The sequence below is a fragment of the Peromyscus maniculatus genome, chromosome 19, assembly GCF_049852395.1.
Source record: "Peromyscus maniculatus bairdii isolate BWxNUB_F1_BW_parent chromosome 19, HU_Pman_BW_mat_3.1, whole genome shotgun sequence".
Classification (NCBI taxonomy): domain Eukaryota; kingdom Metazoa; phylum Chordata; class Mammalia; order Rodentia; family Cricetidae; genus Peromyscus; species Peromyscus maniculatus.
The window spans coordinates 56,864,575-56,877,840 of NC_134870.1; the positions used below are offsets into that span (position 1 = coordinate 56,864,575).

The 13,266-nt window shown below is 46.8% G+C and overlaps 1 protein-coding gene across 1 annotated transcript in view; it reads left to right on the forward strand.

Annotated features, from left to right (window-relative positions):
* Positions 1-669: 669 nt before the first annotated feature.
* The window catches only part of LOC102928353 (O-acyltransferase like protein-like), a 50,895-nt gene continuing 38,298 nt past the window's right edge, over positions 670-13,266 (forward strand). The window contains exons 1-2 of the mRNA XM_006970121.4: positions 670-1,338; positions 11,653-11,792. Of these exons, the coding sequence (XP_006970183.1) occupies positions 1,191-1,338; positions 11,653-11,792 (288 nt within the window). The 5' untranslated portion in view covers positions 670-1,190. The remainder of the gene's footprint in view (positions 1,339-11,652; positions 11,793-13,266) is intronic.

Below are 13,266 nucleotides of genomic sequence, written 5' to 3' on the forward strand. Positions count from 1 at the left end.
CACACACGCACAACTTTAATTTTTTTTTTTTTTAATTTTTCAGACAGGGTTTCACTCTGTAGCCAGGCTGGCCTCGAACTCACAGAGATCCACCTGCCTCTGCCTCCCCAGTGCTGGTGTTAAGAATGTGCACAACCATGTCCAGACATAAACACTATACTTAAAAAAATTTTTTTTATTTTATGTGCATTGGTGTTTTGCCTGCATGTATGCCTCTGAGGAGGCTGGGGGGAAGGATTCCCCGATAGGGTGGCCCAAGAGAACACAGGAACCCAAAGAAGAATAAGGGAGACAGTGTGTGTGTGTGTATGTGTACACGTGTGTACATGTATCCTTTTGAGGCCGGCTGAGCAGCCTGGGATGCTAGAGGATGTTCTAAACATGTAGCAGGACGTGCACCTGAGTCTTGCTGACCCACACATGTACTCAGGCAGTGTAAACAGGTGTGCGGACACGCCACTCTTCACGTGGAGACACAGCAGCTACTGTTTAGAGACAGTCTTTCTCCAGTGAGAGTGTTTACCTTGTGACCCACACACTTTGTTTTCTTAAAGCCCAATTAACACTCAGCATCACTTCCTTTCCCAGATGTGTATTCTGAATCTTCATGTGTGGGTGGGTGTGTGCATCTGCCTGGAGCAAAAACTACTTCCCGTGGGCTCTTGAGTCACACCCAGGCTGACACTGCTTTCAGAATCCAGTAAATCCATTAAGAGTTGTCCAGCCTTTCCTGATGATCACAGAGCAGCCCTACTTTGCTTAACATCCAGCCAATCATTTTACAGGTCGGATTTATCATCACTCTTGGTCAAAATCCAAATATTGCTACTAATCATGTCATCAACGTGTTTTGTTTTTAAGCCCAGAGAGATATACCAGACCACCTAGCCAGAGAGAGCCCGAATCTTATTCTTGTGAGCTGGACATGTTAATCTGCATAACTAAAGGAAGCCAGGTGGCCAACGGCACCACATCCACAGCTCGGTCTCACTCGACAATAACAAATTGTGTATAAACTGGTTTCCATGGTTTATCTGTCCGCTTTGCAGGTGGCTGAGGAGATGCGGTTTGTCTCTTCGCTTGTTAAGGAGTGAGAGGCGTCACATTTACCCCCAACACATTACAGACAAGGGCTTCATAAATGTCAGGCTCTTTGTCCAAGAAAGAGGTCGGTCCTGACAGCCTGAGAAATGATGGCCTTCACTTTGCTAGCTTGCCTGTACTTCACGTTACCTTTTGTTTCGCCTGCAAGAAATATTTCTCTCAAGTGCATGCAAGATACTGATGAATTCCTTTCTGATCTGAATTCACCGAAGCCCAAAGAATACGCTCTGAGAAGTAAGTAGGTTTCCCTGTCCTTCTCGGCAGCCGAGCAAAGAACAGGCTGCCATATTTGCTAGATTAACCCATGACAATTTTAAAAGGCACCAAGCAGGAAAGAGTAGACAAACCCAAGACAGGGGAAGAATTGTCACTGCAGAGGGCTATAAAGTCAATCTAGAAATTCGATTGTAATGAGAAGATTGTTCCTAAATACTGTGGGCTTTACTAATGAAATCAATAGCATTTTACTTTGCATCACGTGCCTGGGATTATTTCCTTTTTGAGACATTTGATCTGCTTCTGATAGTGAGTTGCTTTCTTATTTACTGAAACCAGCTCATCTGTGTTGTGCTGATAGCGGCAGATTCTAAGGTGTGTGATGGAAAAATGCATGGGCTCCAGTGAGCAATGAGATCTCTTTGTGTGTTCCTTGTCTGGCCTTCAGATAGTTGCAATTTTGGTTTTTTGTGTGTTTCTCAAAATGACATGCGTACCTTTCTGCCCAACAGAGGCTGAAATCAAGGATACCTTCACTAGGAGGGAGATTCATTGTTGTTGCTGATGGAAATCATGAACAAGGAAAATGCAAAAACTCCTTTTTAAAGCCAGCTAGGCTAACAGAGGCATTTCCATTTCCATTTAGAACACACAACCCCTTTGTTCTGTCTTTAAAACCACCTGTATCCTAATAGAGAATAAAAACAGAGCATTTGGATAATTCAAAATGCCGCAACACTTGAAACGACTCCTGTTCTCCACAGGGTCAGATAACCTAGGATTTGATGAAATGGTGGCAAAGCACACACCCAGTTAGTTCCACAGCTATTTTGAAACCGATTGTGTTGCCTAACCAGACTTGGTGATTGTAACGGGGTCTGTTGCAACTGCCCCAGGCCGCTGGCCAAGAGGCTCCAGACGGTGTGACAGCGGGCGCAGATTCTGGTATTGAGATGGCAGCAGATAGTCAGAAACAGTCACAGCCACGCGCACACTGTCCGCCTTGCAAGTTTCTCTACCCATGTTCTGTCTGTAGGCACCTGGAAACCGAACATTTTCATTTTTCTCTTCATTAAAATCGAGATTTCTCAGGCCAGGGAGATCACTCAGTTCTAAGGTAGTTTACTCTGCAGCTAGACTGAAGTTCGATTCCCAGCACCCACACAAGAAAGCTGGGTGTAGGGTCCACACTTGTAATTCCTAGGCTGGAGGGGTAGAGGCAGGTAGATTCTTGAGGGTCAATGGATTGCCAGTCTACCCCATCAGTGAGTCCTAGGCCAGTGAGAGATCTGTTCCCCAAATCAAAATGGATGACTCTGGAGGGACAACATGAAGGTTGACCTTTGGTCTCCATATTTAAGTACACATGTACACCTGCATACACGTGAACATACCACACACCCCAATATGAACGGGCAGGTGACTGTCAGTTTACTTCAACGGATGATAAATTTGTCTGTCTGTAGTTGTACCGTTGCTTTGACATCGGTCTGAGAGTTTTGAGCACAGAATGTGCTGTTCCCCTTGGTTTTCATCAGGATTCTCCTGGTGGACCTATGGAAGGGGAAATCAGAAGAGTGAAAGTGAGCACTTTGATATAGTAAGTAGTAGATACCCTTTAGAAACTTGTAAAGGAATTGTCCCTTTCAGTCTCCTCAAATCCCCTTTATGGGAGGGGAGAGCTATTACTATCTAGTTAGTGAAGGAGGAGATAGAGTCACAGAGATGCAGAGGGTTTGTGTGAAATACGTTGTAGAGTTAGGGTTTGAGCCCTGTGGCATCTGATTCCAAAGCCCTTCCTTCCCCTGTCTCTGCCCATATATATCTTCCTAAACACACAAATACAACCTTCTCAGTCTGTGGCATGTTACTGATACATGTGTTTGGAGGGCTGACCGTTTGGCATTGGATAACCAATTGGTGCGCTTAGCCCCGGGGAAAACTGTTTGTCCCCCCCCCCCCCACATTCCTTAGTTGCCTGCAGTTCTTTGTGTAGGGTGCAGACCACTTTAGTGTGTCTGTTGGCATCATCCCTGTTCATCTCATCTTCAGGCAGTCCTGCTGGCGAGACTTCATGTGTGCAGCTTCTGACATTAGTAGGAGACGAAATCTCATAGCAAACTCCCCGACCCTCTGGCTATTACAATCTTCCCGCCCCACTTCCACAAGAATCCCTGAGCTTTAGCTTTGGGAGTTGTGTTGTAGATGTAGATGTTGGGTCTGGGCTCCACAACTTTGCATTTTGATTGTGTGTGTGTGTGTGTGTGTGTGTGTGTGTGTGTGTGTGTGTGTGTGTGTGTGTTTAATGGTTTCCTTCTATTGCAAAGAGAAGTTCCTTGATGAGGATGAAGACTACATTTATCTGTGGGTATAAAGACAAATATTTAGTATGTCCTCTGTTGATTTAGTAAAGTGGTGGTTCTAGGTTCTCCTCCAAGATCCATGACCTCACTGGCCCTGAGGAGTTGGCTGAGTTTCCAGTGCTAGGTACGATTTTCCTCTTTTTGAGCAGGTATTAAGTCCAATCAGAGAGCTGTTGGTTACTGCGAAGATACATGCCACAACTGCATCCTGAGGGTTATCATGCCATGCTGGCTGATACTGTGGTTCACAGCCATCGTAGCTGGGTAGGACTGATGGTTATTTGCTTCCTTTGGAAGCTTACAGGGTGCCTTCTGATGCCCTGAAAGATAGTCCTCCAGGAGGAGGCTTTCAAATGACCAAATCCTTACCTTTGATCATTGTCTAAAATAAGCAACCAGAAAAAAAAAAAAAGAAAGAAAGAAAAGACCAAGACAAAATGCAGCCACACAAAAAGGAATGGGAGGTACATCTATCAATACTGATCCAGCCAGAGAAATGGCATCAAGAGGGAATAAAGTACCTAAATTTAAACCAATTAAGGTAATTAAGGCTGTCTGCTGCTTAAATGCATGCAGTGCAAATGTTAAGAAAGGTATGAGAATGAGAGAGAGCATCCACCTGTAGTCTGGGGTGGCATGGCGGTGGTGGGGAGGCGGGTACAGCTGGGGCCTCACTAGATTTCAAATAATTGGCCCTGGTTATTTGTTTCAAGCAGATACCTGTGAGAACATGGGTGTTTCTGTTATTCTTTATGCCCTTTTTTTTTTTTTTTTTGGTTTTTCGAGACAGTGTTTCTCTATGTAGCTTTGTGCCTTTCCTGGGACTCACTTGGTAGCCCAGGCTGGCCTCGAACTCACAGAGATCTGCTTGGCTCTGCCTCCCAAGTGCTGGGATTAAAGGTGTGCGCCACCACCGCCCGGCGTCTTTATGCCTTTTATTGTATAATTATGTTTTAAAACACCTTCTCCAACCCAAAGCACAAAGATGGTAATGGGCTTGGGTTGTGTGGGGCTGGATAACAAGCCATGGCCTGAGGAGATGGTATGGGAAGAAGACCCTTGATATCTGTGTAGAAAAGAAAAGGTGGTGATTTAGAGAGACTGAGTGGGAAGGATGGATTAAAGGGCATACTCTTTTTCTTTTAGCAGCCTCGCACATGTAGGCAAGCGCTTTACCCCTGGGCTACACACCCAGCCCAATCTGTGATTGGGAAGCTATTGGCTTGGGCTGTGGCGATCACTGCCACACCTGGCTTCTCCTTCCACAGTACAGGTACATCTCGTGGGGAGGTGGAGTCAGCAGGTTAGAGAGGCACTGGGCAGTTCCTGCAGCTCGGGACTTGTTTACTTTTCAATACTGAACAAACAAACAAACAAAAATGTGAAATACTCTTCGGTGATCAATCTGTTATTGGATTCAGTACACAAGTTGCTCAAGTCACAAGGAAATGAATGCAGTTTTGTCATACATTCTGTTTCAACTTCGTATTACTTATTAAGGCAAATGAAATAACCACCCATATTCATGCTGGGATTACACCTGTTGGTGAGCAGAAACCATATGGCATGGCTACAAGAGATAACAAGAAACTCATTTAAGTAGTCTGTGAGAACCAGTTGTCTACATTCGGGATTTATACTCAGGGGTATTATGGATTTCATTTTTGTTTGTAACCTATGGTGTTACAGATTGAATTGTGTTTCTTCAAATTCATATATTGAAGTCCTACCCAAAACATCACAATGTGTCATTGTATGTGGAGATGGGGAGAGGCGTTTTTAAGGAGACAATGAAGCTAAAATGAGATAAATAGAGCCCTAGTCCAATGCCAGGTTAGGACACAGGCCTGCTTGGAAGAAAGACTGTGTGAAGATATGTGCTGTATATCTGGGCCCATTTGAACCAAGGAGAACGGCCTCAGAAGAAACCAGCTCTGCCCACATTGCCATCCCTCATGTGCCAATTTGCAGAACTATGAGGAAAAGTATGCCTACTGATGAAGGTGCCGTGTAGCACCTGCTGGTAAAGGTATCGTGTGGCATTTTTTTTTAAGATTTATTTATTTATTATGTATACAGAAGAGGGTGCCATCTCATTACAGATAGTTGTGAGCCACCATGTGGGTGCTAGGAATTGAACTCAGGACCTCTGGAAGAGCAGTAGGTGCTCTTAACCTCTGAGCCATCTCTCCAGCCCTCATGTGGCATTTGTTATGGCAGCCCTTGCAAACTAATCACGTGCCACATGTCCTTTGTATCAGTACAATGATAATATGCCCTTATTGAAAGATACAGGTTGAATTGTGTCTTCACAAAAATATGTCTATAGTCCAGGGAGATAGCTTAGTTAGTAAAATGCTTTCCTTGAAGGACCTATGTTTAGGAGTCCATGCTTATAACCCCAGTGCTGGGGAGGCCAAGGGAGAGATCCCTGGCTGAGGGTCTCTGGCCAGTTAGTCCAGTCTCTTAGTTAAGTTCCAGGTTAATGAGAGACCTTGTCTTAATCAAGGTGAACAGTGCCCAAGGGCAGTCAAGGTTGGCCTCTGGCCTTTCCCCACATGCAAATGCATTCACACACCTGTGCACCTGCACACACATGAACATGCTTGCACACACAAAAATACCCCTGCCTACACCTTGACTTTTAATTTTTATGCGTGTGACTTTACTTGGAAATAGTGTCTACGTTGTAAATTATAGTCAAATAATGTAACAGTCAAGCAGTGAGGTTAGAGCAGCTCCTAATACAATGATCATTGTCCTTAAAAGAGGGAGTCTGGACGCAGACACACACAGGAAAGAACACTCCATCATGGCAGGGGTGCCAGCAATCAGCAGCTAGCAGATGCCTGGAATGGACTCCCCAGGGCCTCTGAAATGAGCTGCCCTGTCCTTGCTTCAGACTTCCAGGCTCCAGGAGCAGAGGATGGATTTCTATTCTTTAAGCTACTCCGGGTGTGGGGACTGTTAAGACAGCTATGGAACAGGAAGACAGATGCTAATACAGACTGCTCCGACCTCCCAAACACACTCTGCAGAATTAAATCATGTGTTTATCACCTGGAGTGGAAGAACAGAAGCCCACATATCTCTAGCGAGGGGCCCAGGCCTAAAATACAGTGGTGCTGCCGGCAGCCATTTCTCAAAGTCCAAGCTTGCCCATTCCTGATGCTGTCCACGGCCGAGGCCTTGAGTGGAAGCTATACCACGTGCATACCCCCAGACTTCTGACGTGGCCTCCAGGTCATTGCTCCAGACAGAGTTGGGGGTGGGGGCTTAGGCAGACGTTCCCAAGCAATCTGCAGTACTTTTCTTGTCTGGCTTCTGATCATCTCATCCTCCCAGCTTTCCAAAACAGCACTTTACCTCTAAAACATTTTGTAACCCCCGCACATCTCCGGGCCCTGCCTCAAGTTTCTTAGCCTGCACTATGACAGGATGCCCAGCTTCCCATTTGGATTTCGTTGTCTCTTTGGCTTCATCATTCATTTTCTGTAGTCACTGTTTTATCTTGTCTGGATGCCTCAACTCTTTCCTAGACACCCAGCCCCCCAGGGGGCCCTTGTCGGAGGAGGCAGTCCATAATAGACACTACGAAGGGCAGCACCAATCTGAGCTAGGACTCTGGGAAGAAGCCTGCTGAAGTCTACCACAGCATGGGCATTTTTGTTGTTGTGTTGTTTGTTTGTGTGCGTGTGCGTGTGCGTGTGCGTGTGCGCGTGCGCGTGCGCGTGCGCGCGCGTGTGTGTGTGTGTGTGTGTGTGTGTGTGTGTGTGTGTGTGTTGCTGGGGCTTGAAGCTAGGGCCTTCCATCTGCTAGGCAAGAACTCTACCAATGGAGGTAGGGTTCAGCCAATCTATTTGACTGTTCAGAGTTTGAATAGTGCCCATTTTACCTACCCAGCTGTCTATTGGGAAGGTTTTTGTTTGTTTGTTTTTGCTCAGGACCAACACCACAGAAACCAATAAAATCTCTTGCTAGAAAGAGGGTGATGTAGCAGATCCCATAGAAAGTTCTAGGTTCTGTGACTATCGAACATCCACGCAGAACTGAAGGTCTGGCCTGGTGGGAGAATGCTTATTCAGCTCATGAAAGTCTTTGAGTTCAATTCCCACCCCACCCCGAAACAACCAAAAGTTCTGCACAAAATAACAACAAAGCATCCATACTGTGGTGGGATAGTGTGCTCCATCCTGAAAGATATCCACATCCTAGGTGAGCATGGTGATGCACGCTGCAATTCCCCACACTTTGGGGAGAGAGGCATGTGTCTGTAATCCCAGGCAGTTAGGGAACGGAGGCAGGAGGATGAGATCTTTAGGCCATTGAGAGAAACCTTGTCAAAAATAGCTCAGTAGTAGGGTGCATCCTCACTTGTACCAGGCCCTGAGCAGAAACCCAGAACTGTGAGAAAACAAACCCAGACACTGCATTTTAATATCCACACATCATCACCACTGCAGGAGAAGGAAGCGCCTGCCAGTTAGCGCAGCTGATTGAAACATGTTGCTTTGAGTCATTTGGACATGAAAACTCAGAACAAGTGTGGTGATGTGCAGCATTGTGCCCTTCGTCCTGATCCATTCCTCCCTCCCTGTGACGCAGCATTTTGATCTGGCCCGTGCCTATGTCCTGCTGTCACTTAGGTTCTTCTCCATGGCAACTCAGAAGGGTGGAGGCCGGAGAAGGGCAGTTTGTCCGTGTGAGCCCATGATCAGAAAGGAGCGCAATGCAATTTGAAAACCGGAGTAGCTTAGCTGGGAAAATCATCAAAGCGATCAGGAGAGGAAGCAAGAACGGAAGCCGATGGGACTCCAGGACATGTGCCTTGCAGACTCTGCCCCAAGGGCTTAAAGCTCAATAGCGTTACCCACCCTGTTGCCTTCCTGGCTGCTCTTACAATTCCAGACCCTTACACTTCAGGGCACAAAGCTTGGGAGATTCTGTGATGGGAAACGTAATTTGAAAACCACTCTAGTCCAGCTGTAATGACCGTATCTAGTATTTGGGGGTTCAGGGAAAACCTCCGAACAATCTTTTGGAGCTGGATTTGGGTATTTGGGCTAACCTTGTCCAAGTTTGATCCAATCGGGCCAACATCCACAAAGCGCTTTCTCTAAGATGTACACTGGCTAACACAGGGCCCAATCTCACCCTCCTGGGAGACAGACAGGACACAGTGACATATCTTTCAGTGTGACACACTGAGCAAGAGTCTGGATTGTTTCCTGGGAGAGATAGTTCTCTAGTCCAGACTTGAAGGGTGACTCGGTTATTTCCAGCGCACTGGGAGGAGGGACTGCCCGAGCTGGAAGACCGACAAGTGTTAACCCAGGGCACCTCTAGAATGGAGCAGAGGGAATGTTCTGGCTGTGGCTGGCAGGGTGAGGCCAGAGGGCAAGTCAGGGCATGAAGGGCCCCTTGAAGCCCCGCTCAGGAGTCCAACAGGAATCTTAGTGGCCAGGGAAGTCACACAAGGCTGCATATTTGTATCACTTGGGAAATATTCTTGTCCAAGCATCACCCTTGACCTCCATTGACCTCCTCATGCCTTACCCTCTTCCCACAAATAAATGAATAAAGTGTAACAAAAAAAAAAAAAAAAAAACCAATCATCTGGAGCTAGAATAAAGACAAAGAAAAGGAGCTGGGACATATGCTTGCCTAGCCTGTAAGACGGCCTTATTGAAACCTTGTTTTATTTAAAGGGAAGGACAGAAGGAAGGAAGGAAGGAAGGAAGGAAGGAAGGAAGGAAGGAAGGAAGGAAGGAAGGCCACATTTAAGACACTGATGTCAGCATTGTGAGAAGCTCCTGGATTCTGCAGGCTGTGCCTGGAGTCCCGTGGTGTGTGTGTGTGTGTGTGTGTGTGTGTGTGTGTGTGTGTGTGTGTGTGTGTGTACCTGCGTGTGCATATGTGCATGTGTGTCTCTCTGTGTGTGCATGTGTTCACTTTTCCACCCAGGAAGGAGTACAATCACCCTCCATCTTCAAAATGAAGTCAGGAGCTGCTTGCAAAATGGAATCTCTCAGGTCAAGGCACATCCTGGGAAAACACCATTTAACACAATGCGGAGTAACTTAGAATGGGACAGAGCTTGGTCTCCAGGAACAGATAAGTCATATCGAGAAGCAAAGAGAGGAGACGCACTCAGTGTAGCCACTCTGGGAAGAGGAGCGAAGTGTGGACGTCCGGTGGCCTGCTCTCCCTCTGCCCCTGCAGCCCGTCTTCAGGGTCCTGATACAAAGTTTAGGTTTAAATGGAAGGTAAACGGTGTGCACAGCTCAGGGCCTTGGTCAAATGGTCCTGCTCACCGTTATCCGTGCTGTGGACTCCCAGCAAGGTGGCCTAACAAGCTCCGAGCTGTGCGAAGTCTCTTTCCAGGAGACAAGCGCCCTGTGGCTGCTGCTCAGCTCCAGACTTTTCCTTCTCCCAGCTTGAGCTCCCTGGGAAAAGTCTAATTTCCCACAGTCCATTGTCTCGGTCATCTGGTAGCTGAAGGGAGGGGCACAAGCGTCTCCTAATATTTTAGAGGTGGGACCACATGTAAGAAGTTTTTTTTTTATTTAAAATTTAAAAAATGATTATATGTGTATGGTGTTTGGTCTGCATGTCTCTGCACCGCATGCACGCAGTGCAGGAGGCAGCCAGAAGAGGACTTTCGGATGCTCTGGAACTAGAGTGACAGACAATCGCAAGCTGCCACGTGGGAGCAGGGAGTTGAACGCGGGTCCTCTAGAACCCGGTGCTCTTAGCTGTGGAGGCGCCTCTGCAACGCCACACACATGGACTTGGTGTTTCATTCCTTCGGGGACAGTCACAATCTTCTGTCTTCACAGTCCTTAAAATCCTGAGGGGAGGGGCCAGCTGGGGCCTGGGCTGCACACATCCCTCACTGTCCTCCACAAAGGGAAGGAGTGTGCATAGGCCACAGCACAGAGCTCCCCAGGGTAAACACAGAGAGGAATGATAGTGAACTGAACAAATCTGTGTGCTACATGAACTAAATCACTGGAGCCGATGAGCTGTCGAGGAATAAAATAAGCAGATGAACATGATCGGAGTGATGAAAGAATACTGGTAATACGAAGTTACACATATGCGTAAAGTCGAGAACTGTTGGATATTAAAGAGAGTGAAAATACTGCAATTGATCCATAGTCCATAGAGTAAATATTAAGGTGGATAGAAGTGAAGAAAATTTGGAGAGCTAGCTCAATTCAATAGCCCTCTCAAAACAGAGCAAGAAAAGATGAATATACAGAAAATGGAAAAAAAAGGGGGGGGGGCTGGAGAGATGGCTCAGCTGCTAAGAGCACTGACTGCTCTTCCAGAGGATCCAGGTTCAATTCCAAGCACCCATATGGTGGCTCACAACTGTCTGTAACTCCAGTTCCAGGGGATCTGACGCCCTCACACAGACATACATGCAGGCAAAACCCCAATGCACATAAAATAAAGTAAATTTAAAAAGAAAAGAAAAGCAAAGAGATGGGGATTAAAATGACTACGCTCAGATGATAACAGGAACCAGATATAGAAATACAACAAAAGGAAGGAAAGAATATTGAACAAGTAATGGCCACGCTTTCTCCAGAATGAAAGGGGGATGGGGCCCACAGAACACTGGACAAGATATGTAAAAGAAACCTACCCCAGTGTGTCCAGACAGAGCTGAAATTAAGATTATTATGAGCAATGAGAAGGGGCGGGTGAGAAGGATCAGAGGTTAAGAACACTTGCTGGTCTTTCAGAAAACCAGAATTCCTCACAACTGCCTGTAACTCCAGTTTCAGGGGGATCTGAAGGCCCCTTCTGGCTTCTGCTGAAACCCACACACACAGTTACAGGTACAAGCTCCCAGCTAAGCTTTTCACATGGGCTCTGGGGACTCAAACTCAAGTCCTCATAATTTACTTCCAAGTGGCATAAGGAAACTGATTTTGCACACGTCTGCTTTGGAATTCAGTGTATGACTCGGTGGGAAAGCTTGGAAGCAACGTTCTTAGCGGCAACCTGGACAGGTTGGGATCCTACAGCGAGTGTCTTTCCACCCGGGGCCCCGAGGGAAGATTCCGAGGCCAGTACTGCAAACTTCATCTACTGCAGGTGAGTGGAGGGGACCCGGGTGCTCTCAGCATGTAAGATACACGTCAATTGCTTTTCCTAACTGAAACCACAAAAAGACACTAAGAGACCTCATCAGAAGCGGTGATCCTCTGCTTCTTTGAGACAAGATCTCTCTACGTAGAAAAGGTTGACCGGGAACTTGCAACCTAGCCCTACTTTGAACTGTGAACTCTTGATCCTCTAGGCCCGTGGTTCTCAATCTTCCTAATGCTGTGACCCATTAAAACAGTTCCTCATGTTGTGGGTTCTCCCCTCCACACATACACACACCATAAAATTATTTTCATTGCTTCTTCATAGCTGTCATTTTGCTACTGTTATAAATAGTAATGCAAATATCTGATAGGCAGGGTATATGACATGCGACCCCTGTGGAAGGGTTGTTCAGCGCCCTCCCTGCCCTGCGCCCCGCCAAAGGGTTGCAACCCCACAGGTTGAGAAATGCTGCTCTGGGTTCTCCCTCCCAGGAGCTGAGGTTTTAGGCATCCGCCCCCATGCCCAGCTAAAACGTCATTTTAATAGTTGGTTTAATGTGCTCAGCCTCTTTGGAATGAGTGACAGGAGGCCCTTGTCAAAAACCACATACGCTTGTTCAGATATTCCTCCCTGCACACTGGAAGGAACCTCCTGGCTGACCTTTAAGTGGAGGATCCAAGGTCAAAGGTGGCCAGCAATTTGAAGAGCAATCTTCCATCTTTGGACTTATTGGTAGGTCTCTCTACCATCTCAATTTACTCCATTGGGGTCCCTATGGGGGGAATCTCTGCCATATTTCAGCTTTCAGAGTTCTTTTTTTTTTTTTTTTTTTTTCGAGACAGGGTTTCTCTGCGTAGCTTTGCGCCTTTCCTGGGACTCACTTGGTAGCCAAGGCTGGCCTCGAACTCACAGAGATCCTCCTGGCTCTGCCTCCCGAGTGCTGGGATTAAAGGCGTGCGCCACCACCGCCCGGCTCAGCTTTCAGAGTTCTTACCGCCTCCACCACTAACCCTGCAAGTTTCAACTTTACATCCCTTCTACCAAGGAAGCAGCCATTGCGCGGTGGAGTGTGGATCAAACCAAGAGGGTCAGAACTAGTGGCTCAGCTTGAACCCCTGAATGCATCAATTTCTGGAGCAGCACCTGGAGTCCAGTTACCTGTAGCCCTGGCCCCAGAAATGGAGCTCTGGATGTGCATTTGAGTGATCCAAGCAGATGAGCTGTAGGGTTTTTTTTGTTTGTTTGTTTTGTTTTTCGAGACAGGGTTTCTCTGTGTAGCTTTGAGCCTGTCCTGGGACTCACTCTGTTGCCCAGGCTGGCCTCGAACTCAAAGAGATCCGCCTGTCTCTGCCTCCCTAGTGCTGGGATTAAAGGCGTGCGCCACCACTGCCTGGCCTTGTAGTTTTTGAATACCCATTAACCCAGCTGACTAACATTTTCGGGCCCACTCTATCTTTTTAAAATAATATAAAATTTT